The sequence below is a fragment of the Dermacentor variabilis genome, chromosome 4 (genome assembly GCF_050947875.1).
Source record: "Dermacentor variabilis isolate Ectoservices chromosome 4, ASM5094787v1, whole genome shotgun sequence".
NCBI classification, from domain to species: domain Eukaryota; kingdom Metazoa; phylum Arthropoda; class Arachnida; order Ixodida; family Ixodidae; genus Dermacentor; species Dermacentor variabilis.
The window spans coordinates 130,236,217-130,261,437 of NC_134571.1; the positions used below are offsets into that span (position 1 = coordinate 130,236,217).

The 25,221-nt window shown below is 46.2% G+C and overlaps 1 protein-coding gene across 1 annotated transcript in view; it reads left to right on the plus strand.

Moving 5' to 3' along the window:
- Positions 1-25,221, plus strand: part of LOC142578338 (cell adhesion molecule Dscam1-like) — a 170,749-nt gene that overhangs the window by 96,487 nt on the left and 49,041 nt on the right. The window contains exons 6-7 of the mRNA XM_075687735.1: positions 15,838-16,152; positions 19,577-19,722. Coding sequence (XP_075543850.1) covers positions 15,838-16,152; positions 19,577-19,722 — 461 coding nt within the window. The remainder of the gene's footprint in view (positions 1-15,837; positions 16,153-19,576; positions 19,723-25,221) is intronic.

Genomic DNA, 25,221 nt, shown 5'->3' on the forward strand with positions numbered 1-25,221 from the left:
GCACAGTGCTGGATGTAGAAGTGTTAGGAAAGGTAAAGTGCAGTAGTCATAGCTTAGTAAGGTTTAGGATTTACCTCAATAGTAAGAGAGACAGAGTAAAGCTAGTCAAGAAGAAACAAGCCAGCCAAGACGCAGTAAGGGTAAAAGCAAACCAATTCAGGCTGGTGCTTGCAAACAAATATGCAGCCTTAGAACAGAGAGATGATGACATAGAAGTAATGAATGTTACCGTAACTAGGGTGGTTTTAGAAGCAGCCATTGAACTGGGAGGTAAGCTCTCCCAAGTAACGAAGGACCTAATAAAGAAACGACAAAGAATGAGGTCTTCAACTCAAGAGACCAGATGGAATTTGCGGAACTGTTAGAACTAATCAAAAAGGAGATAGGAAGGGACATTTAAAATTATAACTTGAGAAAGACTGAAAAAGCAGTAAAACATGGACGCAGTATGAAATCAGTGAGAAGAAAATTTGGCATATGACAAGCCAAGATGCATGCACTGAGAGATAAACAGGGTAGTATTATCAGCAATTTCGAAGATATAGTAAAAGCTGTGGAAGAATTCTATACTGACCTGTACTGTAGCCCAGAACAGCCAGGCTACTTCCATTCGAAGTAGTAATAAACAGGATACAGAGGCTTCAGCTAAAACGAGCGATAAAGTTAGAAGGGCCTTGCAAGACATGGACCGGGGAAGAGCAGCAGAATAAGGTGGAATAACAGTCGATTTAATCAAAGATTGAGGAAATATGATGCTTGAAAAGCTTGTGGACCTTTATACGAAATGCCTTAAGACTTCAATCCTACATTATTCGAATCCAGAAAAAGGGAGATGTTATAGAATTGAAAAATTAGAGACCCATTAGCTCACTTCCAGTGTTGTATAACATATTCGCCAAGATAACTCCCAATAGATTAAGGGCAACACTTGGCTTCAATATACCAAGAAAACAGGCTGGCTTCAGAAGGGATACTCTACAAAGGATCACATTAATGTCATCAATCAGATAATCGAGAAATCTGCAGGGTGCAATCAACCACTCTGTATGGCTTTCATAAACTGTAAAAATACATTTGATTCAGTAGAGATATTAGCAGTTATAAAGACATTATGTAATCAAAGAGTACACGAGACGTACGTGAATATCTTGGAACATATCTACACAGATTCAACAGCTACCTTGATTCTGCACAAGAAAAGTAGAAAAATACTTATAAAGAAAGGGGTCAGGCAGGGACGCACAATCTCTCTAATGCTATTCACTGCATACTTGGAAGCAGTATTCGAGCTAATAAACTTGCAAAGCTTAGCAGTGAGAACGAGCGGCGAATATCTAAGCAGCCTTCGGTTTGCAGATGACATTGTCTTGTTTAGCAACACTGAGGACAAATTGCAACAAATGATTGAGGACCTTAACAGAGAAAGTGTAAGAGCGGGGTTGAAGATTCATATGCACAAAACAAAGATAATGCTCACTAGCCTGGCAAGAGAACAAGAGTTCAGGATCGGCAGTCAGCATCTAGAGTCTGTGAACGAGTACGTTTACCAACGTAATTACTCACAGGGGACCTTGATCATGCCTATAATGCTTGAACGTAGCGGACGACTTTTCGCAGAGTGAATGGAGATATAGCAAGGCGGTGTCCTTTAAGCGTTCGCGTTGGCTTTCTAGCTTCGAGAAACTTCGTGTACAGCATAGGGTTTCTATACGGAGGGTTATACAAATTCAGTGACTGCAGCCTTTTTTGTCTGTTTTGATAACTATTTTCTAAAAGAGTATCTAAACCAGCCCTCGGACGACTCAGAATGTCGCGTACGCTACAAATAAGTACGCAACGTTTGTCAAGCGAGTTTGGCAAGATCCTGTTGCGAATGGTCGTAAACAACACATTCACGATCGAACGCCAACATCCTGGCCTCCAGCAAGCCCTCAGTAACCTAACTAATCCACGCCGTCCTGAGCACTTGAATTCGCGGCGCGTATAAGCTATGATGCACAAAGGCTGGTAGAGGGTACGAACGGTCACGGCTCCACAGGTTCGATAGATCATTATAAGCTGCAGTGTCGCCAACATGCGTGCTTGCCAATCTTCTAAGCACGCGCAAACGTTCAGAGATAGACATTGGTGCTATTGTGTTTCTCATGCCTCAATATCGACAGAAATACGCGCGGCCGGTCATCGAGTCGGGACTGCGTACAATGAAAATGAAACATTTTTTCAGCAATCGTTCATGAAGCGGAAATGCGGTAACAGCGCCTCACTCTGGCTTAAACGGCTCAAACAAGAGCATAGTGACCGTACAAGAGACAGTGGCCGTATGAACTAATAGTTGAACGAACGACGAAGCGATTGACTAAGCGAGCAAGCTAACAACTAAACGAACGAGCAAACCACTAAGCGACCGAGCAAACGACTAAACAAGCCAGTGGACGAACTGGCGACCACACGTTTTCCTTGCGAGCGCTCCACCGCCTCATCGTAACCTTGACACACTTTAAAGCTCACACGAATCAACATGTACTACGTCTCAAAGACCTATGATGCCGTCGTTCGGCGAAGAATGCACCCCGTAACTCGCTTTCGGGAAAAGACGCACGCTTTTCATCGGTTGCTTTGTATCCCCAATCCACCGGCAAAAGAGGCAAAATAAAGCTATTCTCTCTAAACAAGGCTAGTAAGTAACCTACAAGGGACTCAGTTGCTATCGTAAGGTGTGTTTTCAGGTTCGAGCCTCAAATTTGGTCAAAAGAACAAAGGCGAATAATAATAATATTTGGGGTTTTACGTGCCAAAACTACATTCTGATTATGAGGCACGCCGTAGTCGAGGACTCCGGAAATTTTGACCACCTGGGGTTCTTTAACGTGCACCTAAATCTAAGCACACGGGTGTTTTCGCATTTCGCCCCCATCGAAATGCGGCCGCCGTGGCCTGGATTCGATCCCGCGACCTCGTGCTCAGCAGCCCAACACCATAGCCACTGAGCAACCACGGCGGGTGCGAGAACAAAGGCGAGTCTTAAACGTTTCGTAATCATGTTTTCGCACGCAGCCTCGCGTGTCCCCGAATTCAGGCCTATTGGCGTACATAACGATTACGCACACAAAATAATAAGACCACGTAGGGCTTATATAAACAAAACACACGTCGCGTAGGAACCGTGTTAAAGAGTGTAGACAGATGGGAACGTGCTCAACCAACTGCGCAATACGTTCTCCCCTCCCAAATCAATGAATCCATGCCTTTCTTTAGCCATCGCGCTTACCGAACGGTATCGAGAAGAGCTTCTCACCTTTGCTTAGACTATTTGGCATCCGAAGGCGCAGCAGGTCAGTGTAATGGAAAATTTTGTGAAGCGGCTTCACACTTGCCAGAAAAGTGAGTTCAAGGTGTTCGCAAACAGACACAATATGGAAGAGCAACGGCGCAAACATGCGCTCCTCGTCAGTCGGTAGACGTTTCTGAAGAATAAATAGTGGTGGAGCGTGACTGTAAACAAACGAAGCCGGCGCCAGGGCCCACGTGATGCCAGTAGGCCAATAGCGACGTGTTGTCGGTCTCGGCAAGGGCGCGCCAGGAGGAGGTGGCATCCTTCAAAACGCATTGCTGCTTTAAGAAGTTCCGGGGGTTATAGACGGTGCACTCCCCTGACGCAATCTCCTAGCTGTCGTCGCAAGTATTGCGTGCCACTACGCTTTTCTTCTCACGCTGCGCTCCGCATTCGCTTTCATCTTTTGATGTGCTCGTTCGCTCGTTTACGCCGAGGGACAACGCCGACGCGCTGTCCCCTTGTACTTTTTAGAGCTACATTTCTGCAAGGGATTTCTACATACGATGGGCATCCGAATGTCTAAGATCGGTGGGTGCATGATGCCCAGTCGGACGCTTTTTCTTAAATACGAATAGCATTCTTTGCTTACTTCAGGCGTTTTGAGCCTGCCTGCATGCCTGCCTGCCTGCCTATCTATCTATCTATCTATCTATCTATCTATCTATCTATCTATCTATCTATCTATCTATCTATCTATCTATCTATCTATCTATCTATCTATCTATCTATCTATCTATCTATCTATCTATCTATCTATCTATCTATCTATCTATCTATCTATCTATCTATCTATCTATCTATCTATCTATCTATCTATCTATCTATCTATCTATCTATCTATCTATCTATCTATCTATCTATCTATCTATCTATCTATCTATCTATCTATCTATCTATCTATTTATCTGTCTGTCTGTCTGTCTGTCTGTCTGTCTGTCTGTCTGTCTGTCTGTCTGTCCGTCCGTCCGTCCGTCCGTCCGTCAACAGCGACCTAGGATCCTATAACGTAATTCTATTCCGACATAATGTTTATTCCAATCCCCTGACGTCAAATTTACAGCATCGCAACCCAATCGCAAGCCCAATCGAATGCTTTCCTTGTTTATAGGCGGTCACTTTCGTTTGCTTTCGAAACGAATAACGTTGCCTACATTGAGCGGTTTTCCTTATCTAATTGGCTGACAAAGGTCGAGGAGCACGTTCGAGTAGAGATGGTTCAGATAAGGCGAGCCAGCTCAGTGAAAATAGATAACCGACTCTGCGATTGGTTTGCTTCCCGTTACTTAGCTTGCGGTGGCTGTTGGAAAATCGCGGCGGCATGCAACGGAAGCTTAAGAATGCCGCTAAAACTTATCCTCAGCAAAGAACAGTTGGCAGAATGACGTCATAAACGTGCCGGAAAAGCTCGATAACGCTATACATTATAACTTGAGGCAAAGCGACGCAGTACCAAGTAGCCCACCAGTCTGCTCTCTTGAACGTTATACGGCCATGCAAAAACATTTACAATACGCAAATAAACCCATACTCACTGGCAGGTGCGAATAGCCAGTGCCTGAGTGATCGGCGGGCAGCCATCTTCTATTCCTTTCGGAACGGGGCAGTATCCGGCTATAAAAAATGGTTTTGTTTGCCGTATTAATGCATCTTTAACGCGTACACGTCACTTTGACGCAGTGAATTTTCGCGGTTTTGTGACGTAGCGTGACAGACAGGCGAAGTGGGCGCAGCGCGAAAAGTTTTGACAAATAGCAGAGTGCTGATGGCGAAAAGGCGTCGAATCATAAATAATTATCTTTCTTTTGTTCGGTGTGATCATGCATAATCAGTGTTTACACATCATATCAGTTGGGGAGCGATCGCGGTTGTCATGACGCCGCGTGACAGACAGGTGAAGTGGGGGTGGCCCAAAAAAGTTTTTTACCAATAGTGGCGGGCTTATTGCAGAATTGAAATAAAAAAGTTTGCAATCGCTTCACGCTATGGCGCCCCTAGTGGCCCTAGTTGTCTATTTACTTGGGCCACTAAGTACGTGCTCTTGGCCGTGATGTCGTCATTGTCGTTCCATCGTCGTCATTCCAGTTTTGGCATCCGACTCTCATCATGATATCGCCATCACACAGTCGTCTTCACACAGTCGTCGGTACGCCGTCGTCGTCACGTTGTCGTTTTATCAATGCCATCACTTCAGTAACGTCATCGCATTGTCGTCATGCTGTCGTCGTCATGCGGCCTTTGTCGTTCCTTTCACATCTGTATTTCTTCGTCGTAATATTTTAATCATACTGTCCTCATTCAATCGGGATTATGTCGACCTTGTCATGCCGTCATTTTCAGACAGTCGCACTCATGCATCCGTTGTCAGACCATCGTCGTTATGTCTTCGTAGTTGCACCATTGTCGTCACACCAGCTTCGAAATCCGACTCTCGTCAGGCCGTCGTCGTCACGCCATTGTCGTCATACAAATTTGTGATACAGTCATAGTTACGCCATTGTCGTCATCGATTTGACGTCATGCCATTGTCCTGATGCCTCTGTCATGCCATCGTCGTCATTGCATCTCGTCATACAGTCGTCATTACGCGTTCGTTGCCGTGCGGTCATCATGATGCAGTCGCGGTCTTTGGATCGTCGCCATTGTAACTTCGACATCCGACTACATTTATGCCGTCGTCGGGAACCATTGCCGGTCGCCATCGTTGTCACACAGAGTTCGTCACACCACTGTCATCCATTCATCGTTGTAAAAGTGTCCTTTCACCATCTGCATCCCACTGTCGTCCTCTTGTCGTCGTCATGCCAGCTTCGTCAATCTATGACGTCATTGCTTGTTCGTCCTTCTATCGTCATCATGCTGTCGTCATTCAACCGTAATTCTGCGGCCATTGCCTTGCTATTGTCCTGTGACAGACGCTATTAGCATTCGTTGTCAAACCGTCACCGTCACGCCGCTGTGGTCGTGCCATTATCGTCATCCCAACTTCTTCAAACGGTTGTCGTCATGCTATCGTCGTCATGCGGTAGTAGTCACCTCACTGTCTTCACGTCGTCGTCGTCATGCTGTTGGCCTTACACCATCGTCATAATATAAGGAACGACATCTCAACGTAGTCATGCCGTCATCGTTATACCGCCTTTCTCGTTCCATCGATACCATTCCTTCTTCGACATTCCATCGTCACTGCATGGACGTCATACAGCCGTCGTCATGCCATAATGATCATGGTGGACCTTCGCAAGCGATTGCCATAGCAAAGTAGTGCGATGTCGGAGTATATGTTGATTACAGCCGAAGCAAGAAAAAATGTGAGATGTACCACTGCACGTGTTATATGAGCGTGACTTCAGGAATACGGTCTGTCACTACATTTCTCGCATGCTATTCGGATCACCATCGACATTCATCGTAAGATGAGTTCTGCCGTAATATTGTATGCACGGTAGGATCCTGCAGACATCCGTACTATGTTATTCGGGTTTATTGGGATGGCCATTGGACGCCCTAATGTAGGGAGTTGGATTTCCCACAAACGTTCCTCAGATATCTGGGGAACATTGGGTGCGCCCCATTCCACCCCCCCGCCCCCCACATCTTAGGGTAGTGGACCGGAAGTCTTTGTTCTGGTTAACCTCCCTGTATTTGCTTGAGCTCATCTCTTTCTATTTCTCTGTCTGCAATTAGTCCTTCGTCGGTGGAATCCAACGTATACCAGAAAATGTCTTTGTCGCTGCCTTACATGACAGAAGCTCGTCACATGTATCTGGAATTAGCCCCGCGTTGGCCAAAGTCAACGTATATGCCTGCGAATATTCCAATAGTTTGCCTTGTGCTTAAACGCGTGAAGTGTTTGCATGTCTGCATATAGACGTGATAAAAACAAAGGCTACGGAGACGGTCATACATTGCATGTGAATACATGCCATCCGCCTATCGTCTACCTCGCAGTACGCTACACGTGAACTAAGGTGCAAAGATGGAACATCTGTTTTATTTTTGCTTCAATTCGCACTACCCATATGTTAATCGCACGCGGTGGTCTTTGTTCCGCTTTAGCAATCCTAGTTTATTGATAACGAATTCTAATTTCATTTCTTGCTTGTATCTTGCATATTTGTCTGATCTATTACGATGACATCCAGATTCACTCAGATCGCCATGCACTGACTCAGAAGCTCCTACTTTATAATAAAAATAGATAATTATTTCCACCACCCACGTGTTTATTATGGCTAGACATTGACTCATGGATGCACAATCAGATTTACCCAAGTTCACGCGGTGTCATCCTCACATGTAGCCTCGTACACTCTCAAACGCATACGATCGCATGTGGTTCAGACGGACTTGCACTCACACTCAGGCGTACTTGGACTCACCTCTACTCATTCAGGCTCTCACCACAGACGACTCACACTGAAATGACCCAGACTGCGGCTCAAGGGTCGGTCCGAGTAGGTGGACTCATAAGTGAGTTACCTGATCTTTGGTAGACACTGCCTTGCAGTCAAACACATAGGAAAGAAAACATACCCGAATCATTCCGTACTCAGGTGGCTTCATCGGAGTGGCAAGCGAGTTAATGATGCTCGTGGCTGCTGCACTGCTACGGCGTGGGAAATCTGAAGCGGGAAGTACGTGCGTTATTTCGTAATGCGCAAAGTCCACGTTTAACAAGTGAGCCATCGCTAATTGTCGCCGGCTGTTAACGACAACGCAGACGGCTTGCTGCATTATGAGTGTCGTCGGGCGAAACAGCGTTGGAGTTGTTGGTTCGCAAAGGTCTGCTTGGAACTGTTGGTTTGAGTGCCATCACCACGTGGATGGATGGAGGCTTTGAGCGTCCCCTTTGGGACGGGGTGGTGGGTTGCGCCACCAAGCTCTTATTATATTGCGAAATGTCCTACCCACGTTAAAGAAGAAGAAACAGGAAAGGAAAAAAAAACCGCGATGAATTCCCATAACCAAAATTTCTGAACGCCTATCGTGAACGTTGTTTTTGCACGCCTCCGTTTTTTATCGTTTCCCCACTTTTCTTCCACCAATCTTCCGATCGTCGCTCACTAATTTCTACAGTGGACATGTTTACTTTCCCCCTGCTCTCGCTGAACCCAAGGGCTTTAAGGAGACCAGAGATGCCAGACCGACCGCTGGGCAGATATCTTCACATTCTAATAAAACATCATCATCATCATCATCATCATCAGCCTGGTTACGCCCACTGCAGGGCAAAGGCCTCTCCCATACTTCTCCAACAACCCCGGTCATGTACTAATTGTGGCCATGCCGTCCCTGCAAGCTTCTTAATCTCATCCGCCCACCTGACTTTCTGTCGCCCCCTGCTACGCTTCCCTTCCCTTGGGATCCAGTCCGTAACCCTTAATGACCATCGGTTATCTTTCCTCCTCATTACATGTCCTGCCCATGCCCATTTCTTTTTCTTGATTTCAACTAAGATGTCATTAACTCGCGTTTGTTCCCTCACCCAATCTGCTCTTTTCTTATCCCTTAACGTTACACCTATCATTCTTCTTTCCATAGCTCGTTGTGTCGTCCTCAATTTGAGTAGAACCCTTTTCGTAAGCCTCCAGGTTTCTGCCCCGTAGGTGAGTACTGGTAAGACACAGCTATTATATACTTTTCTCTTGAGGGATAACGGCAACCTGCTGTTCATGATTTGGGAATGCCTGCCAAACGCACTCCAGCCCATTCTTATTCTTCTGACTATTTCCGTCTCATGATCCGGATCCGCCGTCACTACCTGCCCTAAGTAGATGTATTCCCTTACGACTTCCAGTGCCTCGCTGCCTATTGTAAATTGCTGTTCTCTCCCGAGACTGTTAAGGATTACTTTAGTTTTCTGCATATTAATTTTTAGACCCACTCTTCTGCTTTGCCTCTCCAGGTCAGTGAGCATGCATTGCAATTGGTCCCCTGAGTTACTAAGCAAGGCAATATCATCAGCGAATCGCAAGTTACTCCATTAACTTTTATCCCCAATTCTTCCCAATCCAGGTCTCTGAATACCTCCTGTAAACACGCTGTAAACACGCTGTAATAAAACATACTCCATCGTTTTCCTAGCGTTGACGCAGCAAGCACATGTTTTTTCTTCCTTCAGTCACAGCGCCAAAGTCAAAGCTATATGGAGATGGGCACGGGCACGACACTTAAGTTCGTGCTCGGCCGGCCGTTAACCCTTGCAAAGCTGTAGGCGCACCTGCAGCACGTGACTCTTCTACTCGTGTGTTGCCGATAAGTCTTGCGTATTAGCAGCGTGCCGCCGTACGCCATGTGGCCAATGCCATCACTTTACTGCCAGGCTTATCCTACAAAAGCAAACAACCAGAAGCTGAGATCGGTGCATTTACTCAACGTTTGAAAGTCGCGATGAATGTGGTCGGGAATGCTTGCGCAGATGCTCATTCTTTAATGATCGCCATTTCGAAATTTTCTAAGCTGATCTGAAGAAGCCGAAAAGTAGCTGCAGACACTCCCTACTCCTCGTCACAAAATCTGTTGAAACCGCTGTTCTGAGACTGTACATTCGAATAGAGAGGGAGCTATGAACGTATAGCATATGCAGTCACGTATGCCGGCGTTGGGCTTGCATTGCTCAGGAAAGAAAAGGAAAAAAAAATATTCGAGCGTAGAACATTAGATAACGCTGTCCAATGGCAGTGCTCGTTAAAAGGACTGAGTGCACAAAAGGGAGAGGGAGAGATAAAGAAAGGGGATAGCACTGCAGGGCACGACTGAGAAACTGGGCCATTTGCAAATTGCATCGAAGTCGATGGCCCCGGACAGAAAATCGATGGTCGAGTGGGTGCAGCGGCTGGTGCTGAGAGAGGAGCGAAGAAGCAGTGGTTTAATTAATTTTGTCGTGCGCGTAATTAATGGGCCGGCAGCTAAAACTGACTGCGTTTTCCACGAAAGGAATGTCCTACTGTGAGGGGAGGGGGTGCAGATAGATAAAGCAGAACTCAAAAGCATGCAAGCAGCTCAGTGAGAGAGCTTCCGTTAAACGGAGAGAAAAATGGAGGCAATTTGCGGAACGAAACACACACAAAACACAAGCCCAGATACTGGAAGACTACTTTTTTTTCCCACTCCCGTTCTGTCTGAGGCATGCGCCTGCATGCAGGAAACAGACGGCTTGTATAACCTTGTACAAAATATAGTGTTTCCGATGTTTAACCTTCGCGTTTCACAATCCAACGGCGGTATTAGCTAATATCGGTAATTCATTAGGCGCCCTAACAAATGGCCTTGGGCAACGACAGCGAGCCAATTATTTATGGCGTTCTTTTGTAGGACGTCATGAACAGCGAAAAAAAAAAGAACTCTCTGAGAATTCAGCTCTAGTTCTATTATTATAAATTTCTATAGCAATTCATTCACTGTATTTTTTCTTGCTGAAATAAAAAGGAAATATAATTAGATACAAACTGGTGGTTTTGATCAAAGCCACCCCGCCTTAGCGTAACCCTTTCTTCCTTTTGTTTCTTTCCTTTTTTGGAGAAGAAAGCCGATGCACCGGACTTTCTTCGGATGGGAATTTACACTCCACACGGACGCTACCACCCACAGACTCTCCCTTACGCAGGCCATGCTAACGTACACACACACTTAATCTTACTCAAGCGCGTACACAAAAGCTCTTTCATGCATAGACATGAACTTTCTTACCCTCTCCCACACACACAAAAACACACACGCACACTCTCACTCGCGCACGCAGTTTCACACTCACGCCTGTACACACACATGCAAAAGCGCGCGCACACACACGCACTGTCTGCCTCTCCCTCTCTTTTCACTCCTTGTCATCCACTGACGCAGGCAGGCACATACAAACCAACATACCGTAGGTTTAGAGCTTTCAATTTCCCGGCGTGGCAAGGGCCTGGAAAGATTTTCCACCCCCGCCAACTGCCTTCTCCATCTCTCTCTCTCTCTCTCTCTGCAAAGGTCTTTATTTTCGCAATGCTTCTCCCGCGGTCTGGCTTTGAAATCGTATTATATTAAACTATGAACTAATGCCAATTTGGTTACTTTACGAGCCAGAACCATAATTTGATTATGAGAAACGCCGTAATGCGGGACACCTGATTTATTTTTTTACCACAAGGGGATCTTTAATCAACCTAATGGACTTCATTTGGCTGTTTCAACCGTTTTTGTGGTTGGGCGGTGGTAGACGGCCGGTAGCCGGATTCGGAGAGGGAAATGTTAGTTAGATCGCTCGCTCTCTTTCTCGTTAGCTCATTCGTTTGTTCTTTCCGTCTCTTTTCACAGTCATCGTCGATGATTTATGCACAATTTTGGTGCGCTCGAATCATGGCACACAAGGGCACGTGCTGCAGTGAGAGCTGTACTGGGTTCACTTTCCCGAGTCGTTTTGATAACCGCCGATGTCCGTCGCAGGAGTCCCTAAAGCGATTTGCGGCTCGACAAAAAATAAAAGGGATAATGTGTTGTATCTGGACTGGATTGAACCTCAGTACCAAAGAGAGTCAAAACAGACAGTGAAAGTTCTATCTCTCAGACACTCAGCTGATGCTATAGAAGAGAAAAATACTGTGCCTTGAGAGCGCGGTCTCGCCGTTATCTTTCGCCCATAAAAGCAGCACGAACATAGAAAAAAATTAAATGAAGCCCGTGGTAAAATGCGAAAATCAGGATGGGAAATAGGATGAATAAATAGCCTCATCTCTCGAATTCACCAACGAGGAACGCTACCTTGACAACGAATACAGTTTTCTTCTCGACAGGAGATAGCTTTGAAGGTATCTGCACACGTCTACTCAAACCGTGGTGAAGGCGCAATGACACTAAATTTCTTAGAATAGCACGCGGTGAAGAAAGAAGTTAGTGACATCAGCCAAAATGATAGCCGAAGCAGGTTTATAACGTGAGAAATTGGCGTTTCTCGTGGAACAGTAGTTTGTATACGGGATTTTCGGGGGTCAACGGACTGTCAACTTACAGAGCGGCTGAAAAGGTCTATTCTAAGAAATATGTGTCGTATAGGTAGTGTATATATGTTCTCAAAACAGCCGCGATGGATTCTGTACCATATTTGTCACTGCAGTACTTTCACTCCCCTTCCCTCTTCCCCAGTGCAGAGTAGCAGACTAGAGCGCACTAGCTCAGGCCGACCTCTCTGTCTTTCCTGTCAATAAATTGTATTCTAATTGTCACTGCAGCTGCCTACCATTGGTTGCCTGAAACGACGTCACCAACTGCCGGCAGAATACGTTTTTCCCACTCCCGCGACTGGCGCGAGAAATTTCAGCTCCGAATTTTTCACGGCAGTTATTGACGTCCTAATTACAAATCACCGGAGACACGCTCCAGCTTGTTGCGAACGAAGGGCCATGCGAAAAACCAATACCCGCCGTGGTGGCGTAGTGGCTTTGCCGTGGCGCTGCTAAGCCTGAACACGCGGTAAAAAATCCTGGCAGCGGCAGCCGCATTTAGTTGGGGGCGAAATGCACAAACGCCCCTGCGCCATGCATTTGGTGCACGTTAATGAACGCCCGGTGGTCAAATTTAATCCGGAGTCTCCCACTACGGCGTGCTTCATGTATTGTGGTTTTGGCACGTGAAACACAACAATGTCTTTTTTATTGAGATAGCAGTTGAATCGATGCTCCAGACGCAATTTAGTCGTCGCCGTGATGGTTCATATAAAACCGAAGAGCGGTAACATCGTCGTTCCTCGCCGTATGCTGTATCCTCGCACGCCGTAAGCGTGCGAGGACGAGACGATGATTGCGGCTCAGTGTCTCGCGTGCAAGGGTGGAAAGCGGGAGGAAGTGCGCTCTCTTCCGTCGCGCGCAAGGCACCGGACGGAGGGAGGGGGTTCATTCCGGCGGCTTCTGCGTATGGCACGGCCACGCGGGCTCTATGTTAAAAGCGATCTGCGATCAGTACAGAGTCTAAGTGCGCCGGAAGCTCGTAGCTTCGTGTGCGTTGTGTTCTCGCCGCTTAGTTCACGTTGAAGCGGGAGGCCGCACTAAGGTCAATTCGCTCACTGCTGCTGCCGCGGTTCCTCACGTCAGCGTTTTGACAGCAAGCGTACGAGCTCATCGAGTGTGATGTGTTCATGTTTGCCTGTGTGCGCGTGACACCATGCTTGTTAATTTAGTTAGTAAGCGAATGCTTACGAGCTTACACGGCCGATAAAGCTACACTATCTTTACTTTGTACAGCTGTCTGCTAATTTGCTATCGGCATCGATGTTTCGCCTTTCGGGCGAAACTGCGAGCTCTTTTTTGAACGTAGGCTATCTCGTCTTGACTACTTTGAGCTCTGAAGCATTGTCACAACCTGGGGGCCCGCTGTCTAACGACAACGTTGGAAATGGCGCAGGTTCCCGCTTGAAGTTTCTGCCGGGGACTCAACAAGCCTCGGAGTGGTTCAGCAAATTTGTTTAGTTTGGCGGTCGACACGTGCGGTGTGCACGTGCGGCGATGTTATGGAAGAATGGCAGACACTGAAGGCGGACACGGCGATTACACATGCAAAAAAGAAAAGGTTTAATTAGCGAGCAAAGAATCAAAGCGCAAAGCGCGACAGTAAACAAGGAGCATACAAGAGCTCGAGAAAGTAAAGTGTATATATACAAGTAAAAAACAAAAGATGAAACCTACGCGTTGGAAGACAGAATTGGATGTTCCGAAAGAAAAATACGGTCTTCTACGACTCCTAACGTGTTACCTGTCCCACGTGCGCGATGGTGGGAGTGGGCCACCCTGAATACGACAGTGATGCTAAATAAGCATGGAAACAGAAGAAAGAGGAAAGTTCTCTGCGGTGCGAGGCAGTTGCCGCGGGCCATCTTCGCCACGCTCTGTTTCCACTTCTGGGGCGGCTCCACTTTGAGCTACTGTCGTTTCTGTCAGAGGAGTTGTTCTTCATTCGGGAAGAAGAGTTCCTTCGACAGTGGTCATGCCGTTTCCTGTCGGTGGTGGATGGACGCGTACGGCTTATTTTTCGACCAGCCGGGTTCATGTAGCCAGACCAACAGAAGTGTATATTGAATCTACACAAAATGTAAGTACCTGTGACTTGTGTGTGTGGGTGCTCTCGTATAACTCATCATTTTTGTATATACACATCCCATGCATCACTTCAAAATTATGTAAAGTGTCTCTGTCACATCATCATTGTATATAACCATCGTGTACACTGCATATATTGTGCATCGTTTTATACATATGACAATTAGCTAATGTGTAACTGTGTCTTCCCGTGGGTTTATGTGGTTATATGTTAATGAGTGAGGACTCAGACACTACTTTGAAAACGTGTCGTGTATACAATGCTTCATTTCTTGTATATGTTATCGTCCTGGTGGAATTGTGCCGTGATTGTGACTCAGTGTGCGTATCGACTCTTGCACAAGGCAGGAGCGCACTAACTCACTCACGAACTTACGCATCTGAAAGGCAGCGTTATTTTCTAGCAACTCTATAGAAGGAGAGCTTTCGGTTTAAGACTTTAGTAATATTTAACATAAATTATCGAAAATTCTTAGATTTCAAGGAATTGAAAGTTGCAGTTTACATATTGGTAATTCTGCAGCAAGAGCAGATATCACTGTCTTGAAAGCTGCACCTGCTAAAGCATCTGTAGCTTTCAAGTCTGATATATGATCTGGCAGCGTACGCGAAGCTTTTATAATGCTTTCGAGCTATTTGCAAAAGTCCGACTCACAACTTATATATATATATATATATATATATATATATATATATATATATATATATATATATATATATATATATTTATATACAAAGCTCATATACAGAGCTCTGTATATGACATCTCTTTCGCTGCTTTAGATATCTCAACAGATGCTACTTACAACGTTGTCATATTATTTCTTTTTTTCGAAAACTTGGCACACCAGTTCTCTTTTTCCAACTTCGAAAATTTTCGCTTTTTTTGTGGGGCAGTTACAATAAACAATCTGCTTCCTGCCGTTGCTGGAATCTTTAACTTTTTTCTATTAACCTCAAGGAATTTCATTAAAATTGGTTTAGTGGTCGCCGTGGAGCGCGGTTACTCTTTTTCTGTGTATTTATATAGTAGCTCACGAGCTAAAACTTCGTCTTAAACACAAATACCGAATGACATGCAGGGCGGACAACCAGCGCAAGAAGGGCCGTAGCCACAAGAGCACCTACATGAGACCTACATATGTGGACAGCATACTTGGTATTATAGCCCTCTTAGGGTTAATTGTCAATGATTTCTTAGCTAGCGTTTTCTTTTCTTTTCTATCATAGATCGACAAACAATTTACACACTGTGGTGGTGTGGATTAAGGGATGGCCAAAAGGCAGCTAAATGCCTCGATCAATATCACGTCACGCTAGGTCCTAAGAGAGTTCCTTAGGCAGCCACTATCGGTCGTCGCGCACACCGTGTCTCGACCGACGCTTGTCTCTGTTTACCTCGTCCTTGACTTCCTTTCACCGCACTCGCCGCAGAGCCCTTGGAGGTCGACGTATGGACCCGGACGAGAGAAGTGCGCTCCGGGGACTCCTTGACGCTCAACTGCAGCGTGTCCGGCTTCCCCGTCCGCTCCGTCACGTGGTTCAAAGACGGCCGCCCCGTCACGGGCCCGTCGGCCGCCAAAGGAGTGGGCAGGGGCGGCGGCCAGGTGTCGTCCCGGCGCGTGCTCATGCTCAACCAGTACGTGCTGCGGATCCAGGCGGCGCAGAGCGACGACTCCGGCGTCTACCAGTGCCACGCGGCGAACGAGCGGGACTCGGCGCAAGCCCAGGCCTACGTCCACGTCCGGTGTACGCGCGCGTCCATACCCGTTCCCCACCAGCTGCGTGTGTTTTGGAGTTCTGCTCTTGATGTGCGCCGGCGGACGGATCAGTATTCTCGCACGATCACTTTCGGGGATACGATCACTTAGCCGACATTTAGGGTGACTCGGCACATGAAGCGTTGGCGTCTACGGTCAACAGCGTTCCTCACCGAGCATGCTGTCCTGGCACAGGACCCAGAACGTTGTCGCCCCGTAGACGCCCCACGCGTCATTTGTCAAGTCACCCGAAACCTCTCGGAGTGATCGCATTCCCGAGAGTGATCGTGCGAGAATACCATCCCTCCTCGAGACGCGGGCTTTGAGTTGGGGAGCTTACTTTGCAGACGTATCTTACCCGACGCTGTAGTTCTGAGTATCTTCCTGCGCTAATGTTTTCTCCCGTCACACTGCACGCGACATGCAGATGGAGACGTGTTACGGAAGAGGAAGAAAAATGTTTGCGTTGTCTTTCTTTTCGTTTAGTCGATATAAGGAGCTATGTGATATTGGCATGCTTAGTCCCGTTAAAATAATAAGAAATTGCTCTTGCTTTGTTGTTTTTACTGCGCTTAAGACGTAATTCAGAGGGGCAGCAAAAGTGCAGCTCGCTATGGTTCGAATAACCATCGCGCCCCAACCTAAGGAACCAGCCAGAAAAAGGTGTCCATTAACATAGGCTCCGCCGACGTCGCGAACCATATTTTTCTCCATAATGTCACGCGTCGTTGTGACGCTGGAGGTGATTTTTTTGCTGCTATACCCGTGAAATTTTCCCGTCTTGGCAAAAACACCTGACTTGGAAACTATTTTTAGGATATTAATGAAATATGAAATGAAACATGACTGAAGCGGTCAAGGCATCATTCCTAAAATATAGTTTTGTACTTAAGACTTTAAAGAAAGCCTTATCTTAAGTCTAGTTTGGCGATGTATTATGTGGCCAACACATTTCATTCGGGCTCATTAGGATGTTGCATCTTACTGAACGTTTTGAGGCTACTCGACTGCCTTTCGTTGGCTGTGGAATTAAAAAGGCGGGGTACTTCCTGGCCGGTGGGTGAAAAGCAGCGCTATTCGCGATTGGCGGGTAAGTATGTAGACGTACGGATATTCCGCGGGGCGTATTCGCAAAGAGCTCTTATACGCTAGAATTGTTACTTCGAGCAAATTCCAGCCAATCCTGATGCTGCACATTTCATTAGCGAGGGCGGTCAGCCAATAGCCGAGAACAGTGACGAACGAGATGTGAATTTGGCTCCAGATTCGCGTTGTAGCATCATGCATCGCTCGGTAGCCATACCTTTTCTTTTTTGCGAAGCAGCAGTCTTTCTGTATCATTGGAATCCAGCAGTTTTATTTCTCTAATGTAGTCTACTTATTTATTTATTTTTGTTTTTATTTATTTATTTGTTTACGGTGCCTTACAGGCCCCGCCGAAGTATCATTGAGTAAAAAGGGGGCGGGAGGGCGGGTTATGAAACATAGGCATATTGAAATGTTAATCGAAGCACAGACAGATCATCAATCAATACACAGAGAACCAAGAGGCGTGTGGTCATTATTACATTAGATAAGAATAAAGTCAGCTGTTTTCTTTGTATAATGTGTCTATGATAATAAGCCCTAGAATAAATTGTCATAGCACGACAATAGGCAGAGATAGAAATGCAGACTAAAGAAAATCGGTGAATCACAATCAAGCGGCCCACATAGGGAGGCTGACGTTTATATAGATGGATGTATAATTGTCAAAGGCGATTCTGGAGCTGCCATTATATGCTTTGGATTTACAGTGACTGGAAGTGATCAAGGAAGAATGCCTTAACCATACGAGTCCTCTAAGAAATTTCTCTTTTTAGGGACGTTTTCTCGCAATTCATTGTTTTGTGCGCACATTTTTTAGAGTCCCTTAACTTTCTAATTTCAGTCAAGTTCTCGAAAACTACCGGTACGCCTGTACAAAGGAGACCAGTGGCTCTCACGAAGAAAATTGATTGGACCTGGAGCCAATCTGATGAAATTATGGAAAGCACTGTATAACATACAATGTAATGTACGATACAATGCTCTCAAAATGGACAGACATACTGTGTGAATTCAGCATACACTTCCTCTGGGTAGGCAGGCATTGTGCACCTTCCGGTGGCAGTTGCCAGCCTGTTTCTCGCTTTTCCTTTCCTGCCATGTGCATATATGTTTTCAAATCAAGTAATAATAATTATAATTTCTCTGGGTACAAGCGACAGTGTGATCAAGAACAGTACTACAGTCTTTGAATGACGCTGTATATATAGGATGCAGTCACTTACAGAGCAGGCTATGACACTTGGAATAGCCGCGACGACTACGTTTGTGTTGGCGGACAACTGTTTTAGCGCATTTCAGGGATAGCGCAACTCCGCCACTGCACGCAATTCGGTACCGCGCGGAACAGCGGTGGCAAAACTGAAACTGAATTTTTTAACAGCTCTCTTCCTTGATGACCCCATAGTTTATCCTATTTCACGTGTTATAATGCGCAAAAAGAAGTAGGGACATGGTTATGTAGAAGCTTGCCTTAGTCGTGACGTTTATCTGGCAGCGGGATGGGCCGGTAGCACCGCGTGCGAGATTTGTTGGTAGATAAGTTTCGGACTATGTGAACAGATCCCTCAAACAGCAAAGCCGAACGGGAGGGGCGGTAGGAAATATAAGGGACATTTACCATTTAAGCTTTGTTTTTGTGAAGGGTAACTTTTCCAAGCCGCTATTCTATAAACGCGTTTTGGCATTGTTCCACGTGCTGCCAACTGCACATGCGGAACAAGCAAGACGTCAGGAAGAAGGCCTGGTCAGGGTGCTTTGACTTAGCTACATAAAGTGTTTAGAAGTCCATCGTAGCTAGATCGATGAAACGTACGAGCCGTACATGGTCATGTTTTCTAGAATGGGTGCGTTCTTATAGCGGTTCAGAAAGCGAACCGTTCGCTTGCCTTCGCGTGATCGATGAGAATTGCGTATTCGCCAGTAGAAGCGCCATTCTGACCAACCACGCGAGGGCAAAAAAATGGTTAGCTTTTCGGAACTGTTACAAGATTGCAGGTGCTGCTGCCTCCCTTCCGTCAGTTCATCGCTTTGTCGCCTTTCTCTCGAGCTTTTTTCTTTCTTTTTAATCCAATGCGGCGCCATCACATTCGAGACAGTCGACAGCTGGTTCGGCACCACTAGGCAGGCATTTCAGGAAAACAAGGGATCCGGAGAGGCTAAAGCTGGACAAAAGACCGTCCCACAAGTAAGCCTTGGAACAGCGGGTCCGCGGTGGCAAAAGCGGGACATAACCCGCCTAAAGCGGGACGTTTGGTCGTCTTAGCTTTGAATGCACTGACCTTGAGTGAAGCCACACTGAAATATTGCTACCTGCGTTTGTGCAGCCGAACCACCGGTCCTTGTATCCCACTTTGAGGACGTCGTGGTACGCCCGGAAGAACCAGTGTCGCTGAGGTGCGCGGCAACCGGCACACCACTGCCTCAGATCACGTGGTCTATTTATGACGTCCAGGCTCAAGACTCCAGCCGGGTAAGAATGTTTTCTCTACAGAAGCTCCGACCTCACAACTGTTAACAAAAGCGTGAGCGCATGCTTTGCATGTTGTTGGGAACACTCAGTAGCAGCCATCCCTCTCTGGAGCCACTAATTACTTCAGAGAAGAAAACGCAATCTCTGAATATAATCTAACGCTCGCCTATCATAAACAGATATGTCTCTCTTAAAGCACTACTGCAAACTGTAACTTAATGTAACTTGTACCTTAATCTGCACGTAGGATCGCAATGTCAGCAAATTCACTAGTATGCAGAGAGCGAGTCGCGATGTTGGCAAGGTTACCCGTAGCGATTTTTAATTTCATTATCATTCTTAGCACATTTCGCACATTTTTCGTTATGTTTCCATGAGCCTATTTCTGGGCCACTGGGTTTGTCCATGGTCTAATGGTTAGACCATCGGATTGCTGTGCTGAGCGAACTGTCATCATCATCATCATCAGCCTGGTTACGCCCACTGCAGGGCAAAGGCCTCTCCCATATTTCTCCAACAACCCCGGTCATGTACTAATTGTGGCCATGCCATCCCTGCAAACTTCTTAATCTCATCCGCCCACCTAACTTTCTGCCGCCCCCTGCTACGCTTCCCTTCCCTTGGGATCCAGTCCGTAACCCTTAATGACCATCGGTTATCTTCCCTCCTCATTACATGTCCTGCCCATGCCCATTTCTTTTTCTTGATTTCAACTAAGATGTCGTTAACTCGCGTTTGTTCCCTCACCCAATCTGCTCTTTTCTTATCCCTTAACGTTACACCTATCATTCTTCTTTCCATAGCTCGTTGTGTCGTCCTCAATTTGAGTAGAACCCTTTTCGTAAGCCTCCAGGTTTCTGCCCCGTAGGTGAGTACTGGTAAGACACAGCTATTATATACTTTTCTCTTGAGGGATAACGGCAACCTGCTGTTCATGATTTGGGAATGCCTGCCAAACGCACTCCAGCCCATTCTTATTCTTCTGATTATTTCCGTCTCATGATCCGGATCCGCCGTCACTACCTGCCCTAAGTAGATGTATTCCCTTACGACTTCCAGTGCCTCGCTGCCTATTGTAAATTGCTGTTCTCGCCCGAGACTGTTAAGCATTACTTTAGTTTTCTGCATATTAATTTTTAGACCCACTCTTCTGCTTTGCCTCTCCAGGTCAGTGAGCATGCATTGCAATTGGTCCCCCGAGTTACTAAGCAAGGCAATATCATCAGCGAATCGCAAGTTACTAAGGTATTCTCCATTAACTTTTATCCCCAATTCTTCCGAATCCAGGTCTCTGAATACCTCCTGTAAACACGCTGTGAATAGCATTGGAGATATCGTATCTCCCTGCCTGACGCCTTTCTTTATTGGGATTTTGTTGCTTGCTTTATGGAGGACTATGGTGGCTGTGGAGCCGCTATAGATATCTTCCAGTATTTTTACATATGGCTCATCTACACCCTGATTCCGTAATGCCTCCATGACTGCTGAGGTTTCGACTGAATCAAACGCTTTCTCGTAATCAATGAAAGCTATATATAACGGTTGCTTATATTCTGCACATTTCTCTATCACTTGATTGATAGTGTGAATATGGTCTATTGTTGAGTAGCCTTTACGGAATCCTGCCTGGTCCTTTGGTTGACAGAAGTCTAAGGTGTTCCTGATTCTATTTGCAATTACCTTAGTAAATACTTTGTAGGCAACAGACAGTAAGCTGATCGGTCTATAATTTTTCAAGTCTTTGGCGTCCCCTTTCTTATGGATTAGGATTATGTTAGCGTTCTTCCAAGATTCCGGTACGCTCGAGGTCATGAGGCATTGCGTATACAGGGTGGCCAGTTTCTCTAGAACAATCTGTCCACCATCCTTCAACAAATCTGCTGTTACCTGATCCTCTCCAGCTGCCTTCCCCCTTTGCATATCTCCTAAGGCTTTCTTTACTTCTTCCGGCGTTACCTTCGGGATTTCGAATTCCTCTAGACTATTTTCTCTTCCATTATCGTCGTGGGTGCCACTGGTACTGTATAAATCTCTATAGAACTCCTCAGCCACTTGAACTATCTCATGCATATTAGTAATGATATTGCCGGCTTTGTCTCTTAACGCATACATCTGATTCTTGCCAATTCCTAGTTTCTTCTTCACTGTTTTTAGGCTTCCTCCGTTCCTGAGAGAATGTTCAATTCTATCCATATTGTACTTCCTTATGTCAGCTGTCTTACGCTTGTTCATTAACTTCGAAAGTTCTGCCAGTTCTATTCTAGCTGTAGGGTTAGATGCTTTCATACATTGGCGCTTCTTGATCAGATCTTTCGTCTCCTGGGATAGTTTGCTGGTATCCTGCCTAACGGAGTTACCACCGACTTCCATTGCACACTCCTTAATGATGCCCACAAGATTGTCGTTCATTGCTTCAACACTAAGGTCCTCTTCCTGAGTTAAAGCTGAATACCTGTTCTGTAGCTTGATCTGGAATTCCTCTATTTTCCCTCTTACCGCTAACTCATTGATCGGCTTCTTATGTACCAGTTTCTTCCGTTCCCTCCTCAGGTCTAGGCTAATTCGAGTTCTTACCATCCTGTGGTCACTGCAGCGCACCTTGCCGAGCACGTCCACATGTTGTATGATGCCAGGGTTAGCGCAGAGTATGAAGTCTATTTCATTTCTAGTCTCGCCGTTCGGGCTCCTCCACGTCCACTTTCGGCTATCCCGCTTGCGGAAGAAGGTATTCATTATCCTCATATTATTTTGTTCCGCAAACTCTACTAATAACTCTCCCCTGCTATTCCTAGTGCCTATGCCATATTCCCCCACTGCCTTGTCTCCAGCCTGCTTCTTGCCTACTTTGGCATTAAAGTCGCCCATTAGTATAGTGTATTTAGTTTTCACTCTACCCACTGCCGATTCCACGTCTTCATAGAAGCTTTCGACTTCCTGGTCATCATGACTGGATGTAGGGGCATAGACCTGTACAATCTTCATTTTGTACCTCTTATTAAGTTTCACAACAAGACCTGCCACCCTCTCGTTAATGCTATAGAATTCCTGTATGTTACCAGCTATGTTCTTATTAACCAGGAATCCGACTCCTAGTTCTCTTCTATCCGCTAAGCCCCGGTAGCACAGGACGTGCCCGCTATTTAGCACTGTATATGCTTCTTTTGGCCTCGTAACTTCACTGAGCCCTATTATATCCCATTTACTGCCCTCTAATTCCTGCAATAGCACTGCTAGACTCGCCTCACTAGATAACGTTCTAGCGTTAAACGTTGCCAGGTTCATATTCCAATGGCGGCCTGTCCGGAGCCAGTGATTCTTAGCACCCTCTGCTGCGTCGCAGGTCTGACCGCCGCCGTGGTCAGTTGCCTCGCAGCTGCTGGGGACTGAGGGCCGGGGTTTGATTGTTGTGTTCATAGGAGGTTGTGGCCAAGTACTGCACCAGGGTGGCCAATCCTGCTCTGGTGAGGGAGTGCGTTACCGGTTCTGGTCACCGGGATCAGGCCACACTCCAGGCCTGTTTGTGCAATTTTATCAACACGCGGATTGTTTTTTTTTAATCCGGTGGAAAATTGCCGGCACCGGGATTCGAACCACGGACCTCTTGCACGCGAGGCGGGTGTTCTACCTCTACGCCACCGCTGCACCTCTGTGTTCGTACCTCTGTGAGCGAACTGTGTTCGTAACCAACTGTTGGACGAACTCGGGTCACTGAGTATGCGACACTGAGTGTGGGCCGCTCTTTAAGGAACCTTTTTGGCGCCAACATTGGTCAATTGGTATGTGCCACTCTTCAATGAACCTGTGTGACGCCAGCTTAGGCCACAGGGTATGTGCGACTGTGTATGTGCAGCTCTTCAATTTTAAAAGATCCTTTAATATGTATCCGTTTTTGGACAGAGGAAAACCCGCCTCATAATATATTCGTGCCATCTTGTTGAATATAGGTTCAGACACGCGTAACGCACGGACTTCGTGTCGGCGTCGCTAGATGGCGCAGCGTGTACAAAGGGATGCGCGAGAGAGGAGCATGGCTGCATACATGACGCGTTTCGGCGGCAGTGATCCGGCGTGTCAGTACACTTCTTTATTGCTAATCACATTAAAGTCAACATTCATCAAAGACAACATACCGTTCGTCCTGTCCACATCTTCGTCTTGCGTCCCATCTGAAGTCTTGGTTCTTTTCCTCTTGAAACATCGTGGAGTGAGCTCAGCCGGAACATTCTGAATACTTATGCATGCAGCAATCTACTCGGAGCACAGGTTGCGAAAATTACGCCAAATGGCTGAGAAAGTATCTTAATGTGACAAATAATAAAGTATATATATCTTTGTCTCGTTTTATTGGTCATAATATGGAGTCCTCAAGACCCCCTGTTGCGAGTGAAATGTCCTGGGACGTAACAAAAGAGAGGGACGCCCTAATAAAAATAAAATATTTATTTATTTAATTATTTATTATACCCTCAGGGCCAAAGGCATTACAGAGAGGAGTGGGTAATATAGGTTACAAAGCCAATAAATACAATACAGTGAATTTTGTTAGAACATAATTTCAACATTCTCCAAAACAAACAAAGGTTGTTAGTGCATCACGAAATAGATGATTATTCTCAATGGCTGCAATATCGGGAGGGAGGCGGTTCCATTCGACAGATGTCTGGGGAAGGTATGACTGAAAACAAGCTTTAGTTTTGCACTTTTGGATGCCAACCTTGTGCCGATGATCAGTGCGATGGGAGGTGTATTCCGGTGGTGAAATAAAATCGTCAGGTAGCATGACGTGATGATATGCCTTGTGGAATAGAGTGAGGTGACTGATTTTCCGACGAGATTTTAAGAATAGAAGGCATATGCAATGTAAATGTAAATGTAATGTAATGTAAATAGAAGGCATATGTAATGAATCACAAGCAAATGAACAAACAAACAAAAATCGGCTTTCCTTTTATCAGTGAATGCTTTGTTCATCCGCGCTGCAGCACTAAATTCTGTGCAGGTATTATAGAGATCTCTGTATTGAATCTACGTACGTGTCCATCCTGTGTGCTAGCCTCAGCCTAAACTTCTTGACAGGCCCCTTCCGTTTCTGCCACTTCCGTTTGCACTTCGTGTTACATTTTACGTCACCGCGTGTCGCTTTCTTCTTTCGGCCTATTGGCGCTACGGGTTCCTCTCCTGAACTGTTTTGTCCTTACTTCCGGGACATCACTCTCAACCGGCCCCGACGTGCCTGTGTTAGCTTGCGCTGATCGTGAGAAGCGAGTGGGCCGATCCCGAGGGCAGTGCACGACAGGTGCCAACAGGATCGTCACGAAATTAACGCCAACCCCTTTGCCCACGTAGTAAGGAAACCGTGCAATATCAACGCCTAGAGCACGTTAAATTGGACACCACCAGAAAAGCATTCGAGACAGGACTCTGCATACACCTGACGCAATGACTGCGGCCCCAAACATTGGCGCTGCTACGGAGTAACGGTGAGCCAGCGTACGCGTC